Source organism: Anoplophora glabripennis, unplaced genomic scaffold (genome assembly GCF_000390285.2).
Source record: "Anoplophora glabripennis isolate ALB-LARVAE unplaced genomic scaffold, Agla_2.0 scaffold31, whole genome shotgun sequence".
NCBI classification, from domain to species: domain Eukaryota; kingdom Metazoa; phylum Arthropoda; class Insecta; order Coleoptera; family Cerambycidae; genus Anoplophora; species Anoplophora glabripennis.
Window position 1 is genome coordinate 1,985,796 of NW_019416897.1, and position 16,753 is coordinate 2,002,548.

The following is a 16,753-nucleotide window of genomic DNA, read 5'->3' on the forward strand; positions in this document are numbered from 1 at the left end:
ACGAAGCGACATTTTGGGGAATCTCGGACGCCGCCAACAACGTCTGTCATTTTGATATGTGTGTTAGTGGCATAATAATCTAATTATAAATGTTTAAAATTATGTAAAAATTTAAACTTGGCACGCTACCAAGTACGCTTTGTGGCGTCATTTAGTGCGACCGAAAACAACATGTTTCTCGCCTGTAGGCCGATTAGTTTCAATTCCCGATCAAATATGAACATCCTGTATGTGATGCATAATTATTTTTTTTTTAATTCAACTCTTTCTTGACACAATTAAATATACCATGGATTTATCTACCAGATGTATCGAAGAAAAAATGCATGACACACTTACAAAAAAATGAAACTATTTTTAGTCGGTATTCTCCCAAAATATGAGGAGTCTTCCAAAAAATCTGGAGGCCCACACTGTGTACAGTTAAAAAATGGAATTACCATTACCTCAATTTGAAAACATTGCATTTTATTAATACTAATGGCGTTTTTAATGAAACGGTATTTAATTAGAAATTACTTTACTACTTTCACAACACATAATAACTTGAAAATAATATCTATATAATTCCATCCATTAAATAAAATATTTCTAAATTCAAAATAAGTAGATATGAATTTTTTATGTAAGACAAAAACATAGTGCCTAAAAGAGTTCATTTGTTTAAGGAGACAAACTAATTTTTCTTAGAGTTTTAAATGTTACGAACTATCGACATTCGAAGATAACGTACCTATAATATAACAATTTTGACATAGCATTTAATTTCAGTTTTATGTAGATTACATACAAATTTGCGTAGTTATATAAGTAGGTATATACACAATTTCTTGTTGAGTAATAGAATCTGTTACTGACCTCATTATAAAATTAATCAATATGAGACAACAACTGATATCTGTTCCATTTTTAGAAAAAAACTTTTCTCGTTTAATATTTGGAATTTCATTGGGCGCCTAAACGATTTCTAAAAAAGAATTTTCACATTCAAAGCATCATTTTACTAGTTTCCCTTAACTTTATCTTTATAATTACCTATAGGTAACTTTCTGTAGGTTTCTGAGATATTGTTTTTTCTTTCATATTTTTGACACATAATGGCGCTACTTTTTAATAAGCAAAGTAATACATTTACAAAATTTCTAAATAATCGATGCTCCTGTTCTTCATGACTTAGGAACCTCATATGGTTTACAATTTCGAATTCACATTTTTGTGGAATTTAACGCAATTTTTAAATCAATTTTACTTCCAAACTTGTGCAACTTTTTATATAATACATTAACACCTTTTTGCTGTAAAATTGTATATAATTTCAAATTTTCTCTCAAAAAGTAGGAAAGTCCACATACAGAACAGTTAAAATAACATTTAACCACAACCTTGACTAAAATTTTGGATTTATTTTTCAACAATTCCATTGAAAACCTAAGTAATTTCGAATGGTTTCAGTGATATCTGGAAAAATATGTTTCAGGGTTCAGGAAATCATTTTTTTTTAAGGACTAGACACTTTAAAAAGTACTTTTCCTGCTATTTTTAATAATAGATCGTGCTGGTAAAATATCGCACGATAATTCGGAACATCCTGTATATTTATATTCATATTTTACCTCAAAATATTAAATATGGGTACTGCCTAAAGTGACTTACGGCTTAGGTACTAGATTTCTACGCGTTTCATTTAGAAAACAACCCTGCTAGCGAAAATGTTTGCGCGTTCCGACAACATGCGCGCAAAAGAAAGTTATTTATTCGACTACACGGCAAAGACGGCAAAATCGAGAAAGTTGTGTGGCAGATTAAACTCGCTTAGAATTTTTCACTTGTCCGCATCGACGGATCCGTTTTGCTAGCCTACTTTTTCCCAAATATTTACGCGTAAGGAAAGCAAATAACAATTAAAATTGGAATTAGATTTTATAATGCCCAAACCGTTCCGAAACCGCGCGCGTGCGTCAGGTGCATTTTGCGGGAACGGTTTGAAAGCTAGAGGCAATACGAATCTTTCTCGCATATGTAGGACACATTCTGCAGTGAAATGGAAGTTAATACAATAAAGTCTTCATGAATAAAACTTTCCAATGAGTTCAATCGACTTGTTAATAAAAGTAAAAGCTTCTGTATACACATTAAAGAAATGGTTATTTCAGCGATTTTAGTCAAATTCCTTACCGTTCGATAATGGAACACTTACGAGATAAAAAATGTACTCCATTATAATAGGTATTTTAATGAAATTTAATTTAAAGAGGTAAATAGTCTGACCTGTGTGTCCTGCAAGTAGGCCCTGAAGGGTGTTTGATATCCGATTCGGGAGCGCACACAAGCGGATTTCCTCCTGATAAACGTGTATTGTCCCCACTGACACAACTTATCCTGCACCTTGGCACAAATCCTACTAGACCCTACAGAAGCCATAGTCAAGACTGTTGTGAGACGGCAATCAGCGACGAAGAACCGCGGCTTAACACCTCTCCAACGTCTAGTACAGCACGCCGACTGCTGCGAGTGTCCCACCCCGGGCCAGCTGATTCACAATCATTTTCCTTCGCGGAGGACGATGGCCGCTTCACTTTTAACCCGTATAAATATCGCAATCGGACGATTCGAGCAGCTAATCGACCTCACATTGGGTAGAAGATATCCTCCAGGTAAATCAGATATTATGTAACTTATTGCATACACCTCGCGTAATTTACTACCCAACCTAACCTCACTTTTTGACAGGCGCGTTTTGCCTGGCCGGAACTGCAGTAGATCGATTTCCACAGCCCCCTCGATTTTCGCTGAAGGATGTGTTGGGAGATGGGTTTCTTTGGGCAGTGCCCAAACACAGAAGGTCTATCGAGAAAAGGCTTAAGAGAAAATTCGGACATCCGGACTACGTTTTGAAAATTATGAAACCCAAAACTAATTTGAGAACATGCAATGTTTGTGGAGATGACCATGAGGCCGGAGTCCTATGCCGTAAGTGTTTTCAAATGTATGTACCAACAACCATTGACAGTGATCTTATACACACCCGAATAAACCAATTTAAGTATTTGAAATATTTCTTGTTATCTAAATTAATTTTTTTTCATTCATCTACGAATCATTAAGAGAATTTTTTTGTACTTAGAAATATAATTTACTATAGAAATGTAATTTACTAGCGGTACAGCATTTTTACAATTTGTGAAGGGCCATTGTTTTGGAATTTTCTATGCAAATATAATTTAAAATTTTAAATTATCATATAATATTATTCAAACTAACAATAGTTCATATTTGATTTGCGTTATATTAATCATATTGTCCAAAAATTGGTAAAAAAAACAAAAATAGCTTCAGTCTTCATATTCATTATAAAAATAATGTTGGTAATGTTCAATGTTGACATTGACAAAATTTTAAAGATGTCGCTTTATCAGTCAATGCTGCCAACCCTTTAATTTTTATAGCATTTTTATACAGTAGGGCTTTTCGATTTGGCAAAAATAGTAGCTATCAGCAACTAGTAGCAACTTAGAGTTACTCTGAACTGTTATTGGTTACTGATAGGTTCTATTTTTGCCTTAAAATAATTCAGTATACTGTTTATATAAGCTAATAATTTTAAAATTTGAACAAGGGAAATGCTCAATTGCACTTTCTGCATTTATTTTTTTAAGCTCTAATCATTTTTGTAAAAAAAAGAACTTCTACAAAATAATGTCACTCAGGTATATTTAAAAATAACTTACTTCTTAGCGACATGTTACAAAAAAGTAATGGATGAAACTAAAGCCATGCAAGAAGCAATTCAAGAAGAACTGAAACTTGAACCGGTAGAAAAAGAAGTGGTAGTGTTATATGAAGGAGAGAAAGATGAAAAACCAGACGAGACATTTGAAGGAAAGCGAATAGTAGAAGTGAAGAAACCCCGACCGGCATGGTTCAGTAAAAATCTTCTACAGCAAACTACACAGAAACCCGCTACCACTAGCGATGTTAAACCTTCTGATTTAGGTTAACCCGTTATTTTGTAGAAAATTACAATGAAAGTATTGTTCATTTAATAGTAATCAATAAATCTAAGCATTTTTATGCAAATAACTTTTTTTTGATTGAAGAAAATTTTAAAATAAATTACTCTTAATTTCTTTTAAAAGTTGTTATTAGATTTTTTGTATTAATTGTAGGTTTATTGTAAAAAATTGTTAATAATTTTTCAATAAATTGCCATGTAAAAAAATAGCATGCTTACGATTTCTTCGAAAAATTCGACCTCTTTAAGGCAAGTAAACTTTGGACCACCGTGAACACATCAATTAGGACACTCTGTATACTAAATTTTCAAAAACTGAAATATTAAACTGCTTAGAGAAAAATGAAATTATGCATTGTTGTATCAAAAAATAATTAGTTTTATTAATTAACCAAATAGCTCACAATTAAAAAGAAATAATGAATAAACCAGGGCAGAACTAAAAAATTATTATTTATCTTGATATATCACTGTTTTACAACCCATAAATAGTAATAAAATCTCTAAAAATAATAAATAAATCTAATACTCCAAATATATTTCGCCTTATTTATTTATATTTTTCTCATAACACTTCATAAGAATCCACTTCCGTGCTGAAGTGATCCTCAACATGTTGATGGAACTCTAAAAATTGCACATCTTTCCGGAATAATTTCGTACATACTGGGCACATTCTCTCTTTCTCAGGTGAAGGTAAGTCTTTTGATGTTCCTAATGGTACTTCATTGTCTAAATTTACAATTTCCGTGCATTTATCTATGCCTGATTTGGGAATATCGCTAGTCGAAGTTGTTCGGTCACACATACCATTTGTTTTCTTTTCACAAGTTTTACACACCAAGTTCCCTAAGAAAAGAAAAAAAATCAAGGACAGATTGCACGTTAAATTAAACAAATGTAACGATAGAGATAATACTTGCTTTGTGTTGAATACTTAAATAAAAACTTGTAACAAATAATATTTACCTTGTAAATCATTTAAATTTCCTAAATTTTTCTTTATAATATCATTCTGTTGTAAAGCCTCATCCCTCAACATTTTTAGGTTTTCTAAGAGGTATTTAACTTCTTCCACTATGTCTTCGTCTAATTCTTCTTCATAAAAGAAACCACAATTTTCTGTTATTATATTATCGTTAAATTGCATGCCCTCCATTTCGGAGCATAATTTATCCAATTCCATTTTTTGCTTAGAAAAACTATCGGTCAATTTCAAGGAAATATCTTCTAATTCTAAACTAATCTTCTCATTGATTTCTAAATTTTTTTGGAGAAATCTAGTCTGAGGTTCATCCTGTGTAAAAGTCTTTGATCTTATCAGAGGAGTGTGTGGTTGTAATGGAAAAGTTACTTGAGTAACAGTATCATTAATTTTATGTAACTGTTCACCCAAGTTCTTATTTACAGTTGTTAATTTACCCAGCTTATTCCATAAGTCTTGATTTTCATTACAGATCATTCTAATTCTGTTCTGAAGCTGGTCTTTTTGTTCTGTAAGTTCCGTTACGTGCTCCTTCAGTTTATCAATTTCTGTTAAGGAGTTTTCATTTTCTTGACTTCGGCTACATTGGACTCGAAGATTCATATTTTCCTCCTCTAGAACAGCGACGCGATGCTGTAAACTTTTACATCTATCTCGAAGTGTTTGTACAGCTATTTGTATGGCATACTGAGCACCCAGAGATTCTTCCATTTCTTGCACAATCAACTAAAAAAATAAATATTTGTTTTTTACCTTGTTTTAGGCTTAGCAGATTATGTGCAGGAATAGTATAATAGAACCGTTAGAAGACTCATTATTATATATACGTATGTAGAAATTCTTGGGAATTCACAGAAAACAGAAATAAAAACAAAAATAATTGTGTCAATTATCAAAATAAACGTCAAATCATTTGATATTTGACATATTAGATACGTGATACAACTCCATCACAGGTGCTTTCGTTTTGACAAAAGCTGCTTTCCAATTGTCAGCGAACTGCTCCTGAAGTGTTCGTCGACAACACACCAACTTAAACAATTGAAACACCTCCAAGAGAAATACGAAATACGAAAGTATTTATTTTTAAAATTGCGAGCCAAAAGACAGAACCTAATAAAAAAATTTTCCCTTATTAGTGGACAGTTTCTCAAAATAATAACCATAACGAAATATATTATATATCTAACTCCACATAGTGTGAAAACAATTACGAGTGTAATTTACTCATCAGTAAGAGGTGGTGCGTGAGGGGGGCAACGGAACACAAAAGGGAACCCGTTAAGAATCACGGGGTCTGATTATTAACCAATAAAATTTACCTAGTGAGATAGATAGCTAATAGTTTTAATTGGTATCTCTCCCGCACGTCTGTTCGCTCATTTAACCAGCTCATTTAGCATTGAAGGATGCCTCTAGTAGGTATATGCTCGAAGGTCAAACTTCTTTATAGCGATTTCCATTGGGGAAAACTGGAGCTGCACTCGGGTAGCACTGACACTCCACTGGTTGTATGAGAAATATGCTCTGGTGCAATCTCAATGGAATATCAATTTTTGCGTGGATTTCTGACATTATAGGTTGTTATGTTTATGTTTTGATTTTTATTCAGCCAAAGTAACAGTTCACCAGTCGAAGTTTTTCAAAGAAGGTAGTTACAATGAACAAGAATTAAATTTGAAACGGATCACTTATTTAAGTTTGTAGATGACATTTTCCATGAATCCTTCCACTTTTGGCAGTTGTTTTCGTATAACTGCTATAACATACATTTCATCATCATCACTACTCTACTCGATAAAAACGATAATAATGGAACAACTTTGTTCATATTAACCGCCATTTTACCAAACGAAAAATCCCACAAAACCTCGATAGACTGACACTATCCCAGGAACCCATCTCCTGGAATCGACAAACACGATACCTGGGCGTGACGATGGACCAGCGTCTCACGTGGAAACCGCACATCGTGGAGACGGTGGCGCGAGTGAAGACCACCAGGCTAGGCTCTATCCCTTACTCAAAGGTGGAAACACCCTCAGTTTAAGGAATAAGCGAACGCTTATCAAGGTGGTACTTCAACCGCAGCTAACCTACGCCTCCACGGCGTGGGGTCACGCGTCAAAAAGCCACTTAAAGTCACTACAGGCTGTGGAAAACATAGCCCTCCGCACGGCCACCGACGCGCCCTGGTACGTACAGGCTGTGGAAAACATAGCCCTCCGCACGGCCACCGACGCGCCCTGGTACGTAAGAAACACTGACATTTACGAGACAATACACAAACGCTATACAGACGCAATAAGACAAAACACGGAGAAACGGTTTGACGTAGCTGCTGGACATGACAATCCCCTCCTCAGGCAAGCCGTTGACTACGTTCCCGACGTGACCGACAAACACAAAAGACCTAGACACCAATTATTTGACCCTGGGATACCACCCCAACGACATCTCCCCCCCGTGCCCGCTTCCCTTTTCTGTTTCAGAGACCGCCAGGATCAAGAAACGAAGACAACGACACATACACACCCCCCATACCCTCCTTTCCCCTCCCCTCCCGAGCTAGCCTAAGGGCCACCTTAGCAAAGCGCATCCCAGGCTGCATAGCCGCACTACCCTCCGGGGTTTACACAGACGAGCCAGCGAAGCAAGAAGAGCGCCAGAAGAAAGGGCCTTAGCCGGCGGGGCCCAGCCAGGACAAAAGGAGGTCCCACAAAGCGCCTACACCGGCCGCATTTGCGGTCGGCGTAGATGACGGATGGGGCCCACCTACGAAGGCTGTCCAGGCCTACACGAGATGAGGCAGGATAAAGAGGGATAATCCCCCTCGATCCCAAATCATTGAGGCCAAATTTTAGCCATGGAATAATGGCGCCCATCTTTCATCTTCATTCAGTGGTCGTTAGGTATATTTGATTTTTCTGTTGGTAGCTTCTACTGGGCGTATGCGATTGGCGCTTTTCATGCGGCGTAGTTGGTAATCCAAATACAGTTTTTCTTTTTCCCTCATTTTGATGTTGATTGTTACGGTGTGCTGTAATTTTTTTTCTCAATTTTACAAAAAAATCTATACTTTCTCGTGTAGATTCTAGTCAAGCCTTTTCTTCTATTTCTTAAAATTTATCAGGCAGTTTTAAATATGTTTTGGGGTAAGTACTTCAATGTAAATGCGAAATATATATTCTAACCATATTTTGTGATAAATATGTGAACCGGCAGCACGTGTTTTAGTTGAAAAAATAACTTAAAAACAGATCTGTCTTGTTTTTATTTTGATTTTAATTAAATCATTCGTCTGTTGATAATAAGAGGTTGTCTTCAGAATAACTTATATTTGGAACATTTTTAGGACTTATAATGGAACCGCAGCGGCGGTACACTCAAAAGGTGAAGAAAGCATTTCATATTTCTATGGCAGCTTTAGACTTATCAACATCTTCAACTGAACCTGCCCAAGTAATGTGTGGATTCGAAGGTAGAAATTATCTGTTGTGCACATTGAAGAAACCAGATGTATTGCAATGTCCACTGAATCTAAATTTTGATGTAAGCGTATTCATTTTATTAATTATTAAATATTTTCATTAGCAGTTAATCACAAAAGTGGAATTGTGAGATATTTTAATTGTTTTCCAAACTTTTGGACTAATTTTGTATAGGTAACATAATATTTGTGACTATAATGGTTTGCATGGAATGGAATAGTAATTTGAATCAAACATTTTTTCATATTTTAGTTTTTTTAACAATTCCTTGACATACTTAAAATCTAGTTAATCTACTACTGGTATTAGAAGTTTCTTCCACACCATTCTGGTTCTCAGTTTCTGAGTGTATGGCCAACATTAGCATATTGTCATTCAAAGCTCCCACAGTCTTAAATGTTGAACCAATCTTACAGATATGCTTGTCGGGTGGGATCACCATGGGATATCATATTTTTGCAGAAGCATGTTTTATCTTTACAAAAAGTAGGCTCTAGTCATTTCAACTCTTTCTTGATTAGTATCCATGTTTTTTCATGTCACACAAAGACTGGGAAATGAAAATACAAAAATTTATTGTACTGTCACTAAACATTGAAATATATAACTTTATAAGATTGTACACTACTTCACTAAATACTAGCTTAAATTTTCCTGTAAATTTTAACTAAAATGGAATGGTACTGCACTATACAAATTCTATTTCAATTCTAGTAAAAACTAAAACGTCATGCAGAAAGTTGTGAAATTGTCTCCCATGCTATAGGAATGCCTTTTCATAAACCAACTTATTCAGCCGTTCTAGTTTTGTCAAATTAACATTGGCAGAATGTTTTTTTTTTACCCATTTACCATCCCTGGTCATATCATAACAGGTGTAAAGTCAACTGGCATATTTTAATCAATTATCAAGCAAACGCTGCTGTGAAACAATTGGTTGCTACTTTCATACAAAACCGGACGTATTTTATTGGACAAACCAACGGGCCATTGACCGAAGCTATTGTCAGTATTACAATATAGAAGTTATGACTAACATGGGCGTAACTAGGAGGGGCAAGGGTGTGCACGGCCTGCCCTAGAAAACCCGGTACCCACCCCAGAAAAAACTTTCTCATTTCGCTTTTTTTTTAGTCAAACGAAAGAGATTCTGTTGAACCAATCAGCAGTCACATTATCTCGAGCGTAGGCATAATGGTTTGTTACTGTTTATTGTAAACAAAACATTCGGGGGTCACTTGGCTTGTAAACATTTATGAAGAATCTGTATTATCTCTAAAGAACTATAAATCCCTGCAATAATTAAAGTTGAAGAACGAACTGTAGATGTAATAAATTAATTTCTTAAAAACGGACATATATATGTCTCATCATTTTTTTTAACATACAAAATTTAGTGACTTTGTGCGATGTCTCTCTAGGCCTCTCAGGGGATTGCGATCCACTTTAGGAATAACTGGTTTAAATTGTCCAAAATGTTTAACCAATTTAGAAGTTTGTAGATGCAAAAAATAAGAAAAAGCTGTTAAATTTGTTATATTTAATATATTAAATAAATCCATTTTATTCAGGTTGGCAGCGAAGTTTCTTTTGCAGCCAATGGTCGATGTCATATACACCTGACTGGTTATTTAAATGATGATTTTGAAGATCTGGAAGAAGAAGAAGTAGAGGAGGAAGTCGAGGTTGAGGTGCAGCAAGAAACATCCCCTAAACCTAAGATTAAACGACCTATAAAAAGTGTAGAAAGTGGACGTAAGTGTATTTCCAATCCTTTATTTATGTCATTTTTAACAGCTCTTTTTATTACACTTTCAGCACCCAGCAAAAAGTCTAAAAATGGAGTCGTTACCAGCAGCCAAGATCAAGATGATGAAGACGACTCGGATAACAGCGATTACATTAAGAGTCTGCTTGGGAAGTCTTTGGATGAGGATGAGGACGATGAAGACAGTGATGTGTCTGTAGACGAAGAGGATGATGGCGAAGAGGGAGAAGAAGAAGAAGAGGTAAGATTGAAGAAGTCCGCTAACTTCTTAATGAATAATAATTGGCATTGTCATTAGGATGAAGATCTGGAGGAGGAAGAAGGTGAATCGTCTTTAAGTGAGGCAGGCAGCGGTGAAGAAGAAGAAGAAGAAGAAGAAGTGGCTAAACCGAAGGTGAACGGCGTGCCTGGTTCCAAAAACGGCCAAAATGAATCACAGAAAAAAAAGAAGAATAAGAAGAACAAAGAGAAAGAAACGGAACCGGTAAAGAGATTATCACAACAGAAGAACGAGCAGAAGAAGGAAGCAAAGACTCCCAATAAGGAAAATCAGACACCCAAGAAGAGATCGTTGCGAGGTGGTGTAATTGTGGAAGATATTAAGGAAGGCCAGGGTGCCCCGGCGAAGAGTGGGAAGTTTGTCACTGTAAGTATTTAAAATTTGTCGATATTGGGCATAGGGTCGAATTAGATATACAGTGTGTCCACGGATTAAGTGTACGTGGGGTGTAAATGACAAAAATGTTTCGAGTGGAAATTTGAGCTTCTGGGCATCATCTCTGCTTGGCCTTAAACTGGGTTGTTGAAAAAATTAGTTCAATTAATTTATGTACAGGGTGTTTTTACGGTGAATTTTCAAAAATTGCCAAGAGTAAAGTACCTATGGTTTTAAAAATATTAGAAATATTTGCTTAAGACAGCTATTGAGAACGAAAGTTATTACAGATTGTTAATTTGCTAAACTGCAGTAAAAGTTGTATTTTGTTACGCTTAAGAAACCCTGAAAATTTGGTAAAAAAATATTTATTTGTTTACGAGTTTTTGCATTTAGTTATTAGAAATAATATTTTTTCAGTTGAAAAGACGTGGTTGTTAGCGTTTTAATAAAGCACCTTATGAGGGCTGATTTGTTTCGTGTTGTCTTATACTTTCAAGAAATGCAACTGGAAATTGTAATTTCATAGGCTAACCTCCTCAAAATGGCGTATAAACAGTGTAATTTGTTTTTAAGGTTTTTCTTTAATAACTGCGAAGAATGAATATTTTTTTTTAAAGCCGCTTTGATATTCGTAATCCTGGTAATTTTTCACGAATTTAAAAAAAAAAATTGTTCTAGGACCATTTCTAGCCGAGATGGCGTTTTTTTTTAAAAAAAATCATAACTTGTTTATAAACTGCATTAAGACTTGAAGTTTCGGGAATAAATCAATCGACCCTTAAACTTCATAATAACGATTAAAGATATCAAAAAAAATGCATTTTGAAGAAATTTTTAACCCTTTAAAAAACGTCATCGAATACATTTTTACACCTGGAATGTGGTGGGGGAAATAAGACAGAAACGTTCAAAAGTGGACATTGAGACCTCAAATCTTAACTGCCCAAAAATTTTGCGATATCTCCGGTTATTGTGGACCAATTTTAATTTTTTTTTTTTAATCAGGGGTAGCGCTTGAAAATAACTGCACGGTCCATTTTGTAATAATTATTAATTTGTTATAAACTATTAATTTTGTAAAATAAATTTTTTTTCGCATTTAGCAAAATTAGTAATGCAATGAGTTAATTTCTCATTTGCTTATATTTTAAACAATAAATAATATTTGAATTATACTTTGATTGGCTATAACTACGTAATTAATTGACCAATTGATCTGTTTTTTTTTTTAAAGAAGCGTCTTTCCAATAACTTTTCCTGCTTTAAAAAATTTGATTTGATTGAATATTCACAAAGTTATTCTAATTGTTTATAAGTGCAAAAATTCGACCAATGTTTAAACAAGCGCCAGAGCTCCTAATTGAAGGATTCCAATTTTTCAAAAAGCGTTTGAAAGCTTGAGAAAGTATCTAAGGGCCTTGGTTTTTGCTGTGCAAAATTTTGAAAATTTGCAAATTTTTTTTCAAAATTTGGATTGCAAAATTATTATGCAAAATCTATCAAACTGATTTTGATGAAATTTGGTGTGAAGATTTTACATAACATGAAGTTTTCTTGAGACAAGTATGAAGGTCCTATACCCAATTTTAAGACCCCAAAAAAATTCCCTAAGAAGTTATGTTTTTAACCCCATTTTTGTCTTATTTTTTCGATTTTTACAATAATAATCGTCATTCATTCGATTTGTAACTAGTCATATTTTATAAATAATTTATTTACAAACATTTTTATCCTCTTCCATTTTCGCCTAAAATCAACTCTTGAAAAGATACATAATTAAATACCTAGGAAGAAAAATATGACGTCTTTCGAATTTTTTTAACATATTATGCCGCCAAAAGTTAAGCCCACGTTTTTTTATGCGCATAGAAAAATTTTCATTTCTAGTGATATTTGAAAGCCAAAAAGCCAAAAATCACCATGGATATACGATGCACCCAAACCAAAACAGATAGCGCCTAGTGTAGGAGGTTAGCCTATGAAATTACAATCTCCAATTGCATATCTTGAAAATATAAGTCAAGACGAAACAAATGAGCCATCATAAGTCCTTTTACTATAATGCTAACAACCGTGTTTTTGCAATTGAAAAATGTTCTATTTCTAATAAATAAATGCAAAAACTCTTAAACAAATAAATATTTTTTACCAAATTTTCAGGGTTTCTTAACCCTTTCGCTGCACAATACGTCTGAACGTAGCTACCGCGTCGTGCGCGAAAGTTTATCGCGTGCGAATATATACGTCTGGAGCAGTTAGACCACTTATAGTTTTACATTATGTTGTGTTAAATTACGATTTACGATAAATTTTACGATTTTATTTTGAATAAAATACAGTATATGTACTAAATAGAAACTGAAAGAAACATGAACAATCTTGGTATTATTACCAGTACCTCTTTCCATAAAAATATTTGTCACAATCTGTATAAGTTCGCCCGCAAAAATTCGCCTTACCAATTGCAATAACCGAGTCACTATGCGCACGGTTGCGAATATATACTGTTTGAGCAGCCTGATCCAATTTAACTATTCGTGCGAATTAATCCGTCTGGAGCAGTTTGAGCCCTATACATTTTTAGCGAATATATACGTCTGGAGCAGTGAAAGGGTTAAGGGTAACAAAATACAACTGTTACTGCAGTTTAGAGACGATTTATGCTCTTTTCTTCTATTTATAGCAAATTCAAGTTTTGCTGGATTTTTGCAATTATTTAAACAAATTTTTAATGGATTTTAATTTAGCAGGTCTCAAATGAAGCATTTTTTGAAAACCTATAAGTATAAACAAAAGCAAAAACTCCTGTTGAAGAGCGCTTTTTAATACAGCCAAAAAATCTCAATTTTTGCTAATTTTTACGTTATAATCATTGTTTAAACAATGATCTTGTTGTTTTAAACTGATACATTTTGGGAAATATTATTTCTTTTTGCCTAAACTAACGATTAAACCAAGTTTCAATCTGAAACGATTTTTTTTTCATTTACTGGACTATACAGGGTGTCCCGAGATTCATGTGACAAAATTTGGTCATAGATTCTTAGGACAAATTTAGGAGACCGTATTTTTTATTTTTGCCAAGTGGCCCCCTCTTTCGGAGTTACAGCCCCCTGAAGTCCGCCCCTAAGAATAATCTGTTTTTTATATCTCAGAATCCTGTTGTACGAGAGGTTCACAGGGGTTTTATGACATGTGGAATCTGATGGTGCAAAATTTTTTGGCGGAGCCCTCTTAAGACAATTTCTCGTGGGCCCCCTTGTCTTTGGAGCCAAAAAAATTTGGTCGCATATTTAAATTTCTTAAAAATTATCAGTCCACTAGAAAGCCATTAAATTTAGAAACTTTTTCTCTTTATACTTATTTCGTAAAACGCAATGTTTTCTAGAAAAATGTCAAAATGTGATTGAATGCATATCGTGATTCGCCATTTTCCTCAAAAACATTGCGTTTTACGAAACAAATATCAAGAGACAAAAAAGTTTCTAAATTCAATGGCTTTCTAGCTAACTAATAATTTTTAAAAAAGTCAAATTTGCAATCAAATTTTTCTGGTTCCTAAGGCAAGGGGGCCCACGAAAAAGTGTTTTAAGGGGGTTTCTCGCCAAAAAGCGTAGCACTGTGCGTTTCCACATGTCATAAAACCCCTGTGTACCAAATTTAATGATTCTCGTACAACATGGTTTTGAGAAATAAAAAAGATGGGCAGATTTCAGGGAGCTGTAACTCCGAAAGAGGGGGACAGTTGGCAAAAAGAAAAAATACGTGTCCCCTAAATTTGTCTCAAGAACCTATGACCAAATTTTGTTGCATGAATTTCGGGACACCCTGTAGTGTAGAACTCAATATTCAATTTTTGTTGTGTGGTTGTACTTTTTAAGAGATTCTAAATATTTTTGCAGTAAAAAATTGGTAAACCAGCGCATTTTCTAAAAATTCATACTTATTTCTTTAAAATGGTCTAAAGCTCTACTACTATCTACTTAACCCCGTATAAAGTTAGAAAATCACCTATTTTTTTTTAAATGTAACCGTGGCAAATTTCAGCATAATAACAATTGCAATTGCAAAATCCCAACCAAAAGGACAAGTCCTTTTGGTTGGGATTTTTGTAATTTGTTTTCCATCATGGTTTGGAAACTTGTTGCCTCTTGTATGAGCCATTACACAATGCCACATATAAGCTTTGGACATGTTTTTCTGGGTTTACTATTGTAACAGACTGGAACAATAATACTTTTTCGCAGGTGTTCTATGAAGGCAGGCTAAAGCAAAATAACAAAATGTTTGACTCGACGACGAAAGGTTCTGGCTTCAGTTTTCGCCTGGGCAATGGTGAGGTAGTCAAAGGATGGGATGTTGGAGTGGCAGGCATGAAAGTTGGGGGCAAGAGGAGGATAACGTGCCCACCCGCTATGGCGTAAGTATTTTTTTGTAGTTTCGTCGCATCGTTCGTCGGTCACACTGAATGTAGTTTTAGACAAGCTTATTTTTCACAATTAAGTTTTACGTGGCTTTTTTACACATTTTATTTACCGTTACATACAGGGTGTGTTATTAATAAAGCTGATATTATTTTGGACAGAACAAAAAATTCACATTTTGAACATTATTTTATTACATACAGTGCGGCCTATGAAAGCGTGTTTGTCAAAAAATATTTTTTATTTTTTTTTGGTATTTTAACATGTTTGAAATCACCATAAAATTTTACTGCAATGTAAATAACAATTCATTTGGTTGCACTTACCTCTCGTAAGTCAGAAATGTTTTTATTGTGATTGTAATTTGATATTAGAGGGCGATTATATTTTGGGCTTTGTTTGATTTGTTGTATTTGTCAATAATTTCTGCAATATCGTAAACTTGAATGTTGAATCTTTATTCCAGTTACGGTCAGAAAGGTTCACCGCCCACCATTCCTCCTAATTCAACATTAGTGTTCGACGTAGAACTTAGAAAAATTAATTAAAACCATCGTGAAGTATTATTATTCTTTTTATTCATGTACGTCTTTATTCATGTATGTCAATTGCTACAGACAAGGCGGCAGTGACTTTTTCACGATTTATTGTTTGCCGATTATTAAGATCTTTTATTTTAATTGAATTTATGTTAGGTATTATTGTTACTGGATATATTGGAACGTGTAAGTGCTCTAATTTTTTTTTATATTTACCCACTTTGATTAGTTATTTGTGAATCGTTTGTTTTAAATTTGGAATAAACTATTTTTCAGTAGGTTGAGTTTTACTTTAAACTGTTTTGTTTCGTTTATTTTTTCATATCGCTTTTAGAATTCATTTTTTTATGAATTGACTTCTGTAAAATCGTAATAAATCTGACTTTCCACAATAGCGTTTTATTGTATGATATTAAAAGACTAGGAATTAATTATGATATACAGAAAGAAGTGCAAAATTTTTACTGCACAATTAACTCCTCAAAAGCAACAATTTTGTCTAAAGATTTTTTCAAGAATCTTAATTTTTATGATAGAGGGATAATGAATAAGTTCTCGCTGTTTTCCACCAGGTGGCGACACCCGAACTGTCATTTTTTCAACCTTTTTTTTTTCATATCAAACGAAAGTCGTGCCGAAAAAACAGTACTTGCGGGGAAATTTACTGCGCTACTTTATTCAAAAGAAATCTGCAGCCAAAGCAGACAGAATTCTTGTTGAGACTTACGGCGACCATACTCCGTCGCAAGCAACATGCAGACTTTAGACACTTCAGAAATAATGATATTGACGTTGAAGATAAACAACACTCTGGCGCACTGAAACAAGTTGAAGATGAAAACTCATGTCGGACACTAGTTGAACTTGCAGAATCAT

General features: G+C 34.2%; 4 protein-coding genes across 4 annotated transcripts in view; 2 read left to right on the plus strand and 2 right to left on the minus strand.

Moving 5' to 3' along the window:
- LOC108905730 (decaprenyl-diphosphate synthase subunit 1) overlaps window positions 1-2,421 on the minus strand; it is a 105,159-nt gene extending 102,738 nt beyond the window's left edge. The window contains exon 1 of the mRNA XM_018708732.2: window positions 2,269-2,421. Coding sequence (XP_018564248.1) covers window positions 2,269-2,421 — 153 coding nt within the window. The remainder of the gene's footprint in view (window positions 1-2,268) is intronic.
- A 7-nt stretch (window positions 2,422-2,428) lies between these two features.
- LOC108905731 (39S ribosomal protein L32, mitochondrial) lies at window positions 2,429-4,077 on the plus strand. The gene is made up of 3 exons (XM_018708733.2): window positions 2,429-2,654; window positions 2,731-2,970; window positions 3,736-4,077. The coding sequence occupies exons 1-3, from the start codon at window positions 2,564-2,566 to the stop codon at window positions 3,996-3,998; spliced, it is 594 nt and encodes a 197-aa protein (XP_018564249.1). The 5' UTR covers window positions 2,429-2,563; the 3' UTR covers window positions 3,999-4,077.
- Window positions 4,078-4,446: 369 nt separating this feature from the next.
- Window positions 4,447-5,895, minus strand: LOC108905701 (protein spindle-F). Its single transcript, XM_018708684.1, has 2 exons — window positions 4,982-5,895; window positions 4,447-4,861 (listed from the first exon to the last, which is right to left on the minus strand). The coding sequence occupies exons 1-2, from the start codon at window positions 5,706-5,708 to the stop codon at window positions 4,578-4,580; spliced, it is 1,011 nt and encodes a 336-aa protein (XP_018564200.1). The 5' UTR covers window positions 5,709-5,895; the 3' UTR covers window positions 4,447-4,577.
- A 2,089-nt stretch (window positions 5,896-7,984) lies between these two features.
- On the plus strand, window positions 7,985-16,155 carry LOC108905696 (46 kDa FK506-binding nuclear protein). Its single transcript, XM_018708679.1, has 7 exons — window positions 7,985-8,152; window positions 8,353-8,549; window positions 10,060-10,243; window positions 10,307-10,497; window positions 10,555-10,902; window positions 15,162-15,334; window positions 15,805-16,155. The coding sequence occupies exons 1-7, from the start codon at window positions 8,143-8,145 to the stop codon at window positions 15,884-15,886; spliced, it is 1,185 nt and encodes a 394-aa protein (XP_018564195.1). The 5' UTR covers window positions 7,985-8,142; the 3' UTR covers window positions 15,887-16,155.
- The last annotated feature ends 598 nt before the right edge of the window (window positions 16,156-16,753 follow it).

Excerpts from the sequence above, each read along its gene's own strand:
- LOC108905731 (XM_018708733.2), top strand. The coding sequence starts at position 2,564 with ATGGCCGCTTCACTTTTAACCCGTATAAATATCGCAATCGGACGATTC. Across the intron at positions 2,655-2,730 it reads GGGTAGAAGATATCCTCCAG|GCGCGTTTTGCCTGGCCGGA; the intron begins GTAAATCAGATA and ends ACTTTTTGACAG. Across the intron at positions 2,971-3,735 it reads TGAGGCCGGAGTCCTATGCC|CGACATGTTACAAAAAAGTA; the intron begins GTAAGTGTTTTC and ends CTTACTTCTTAG.
- LOC108905701 (XM_018708684.1), bottom strand. The coding sequence starts at position 5,708 with ATGGAAGAATCTCTGGGTGCTCAGTATGCCATACAAATAGCTGTACAA. Across the intron at positions 4,862-4,981 it reads AAATTTAAATGATTTACAAG|GGAACTTGGTGTGTAAAACT; the intron begins GTAAATATTATT and ends TTCTTTTCTTAG.
- LOC108905696 (XM_018708679.1), top strand. Across the intron at positions 10,244-10,306 it reads AAAAAGTGTAGAAAGTGGAC|CACCCAGCAAAAAGTCTAAA; the intron begins GTAAGTGTATTT and ends TTACACTTTCAG. Across the intron at positions 10,903-15,161 it reads AGAGTGGGAAGTTTGTCACT|GTGTTCTATGAAGGCAGGCT; the intron begins GTAAGTATTTAA and ends ACTTTTTCGCAG.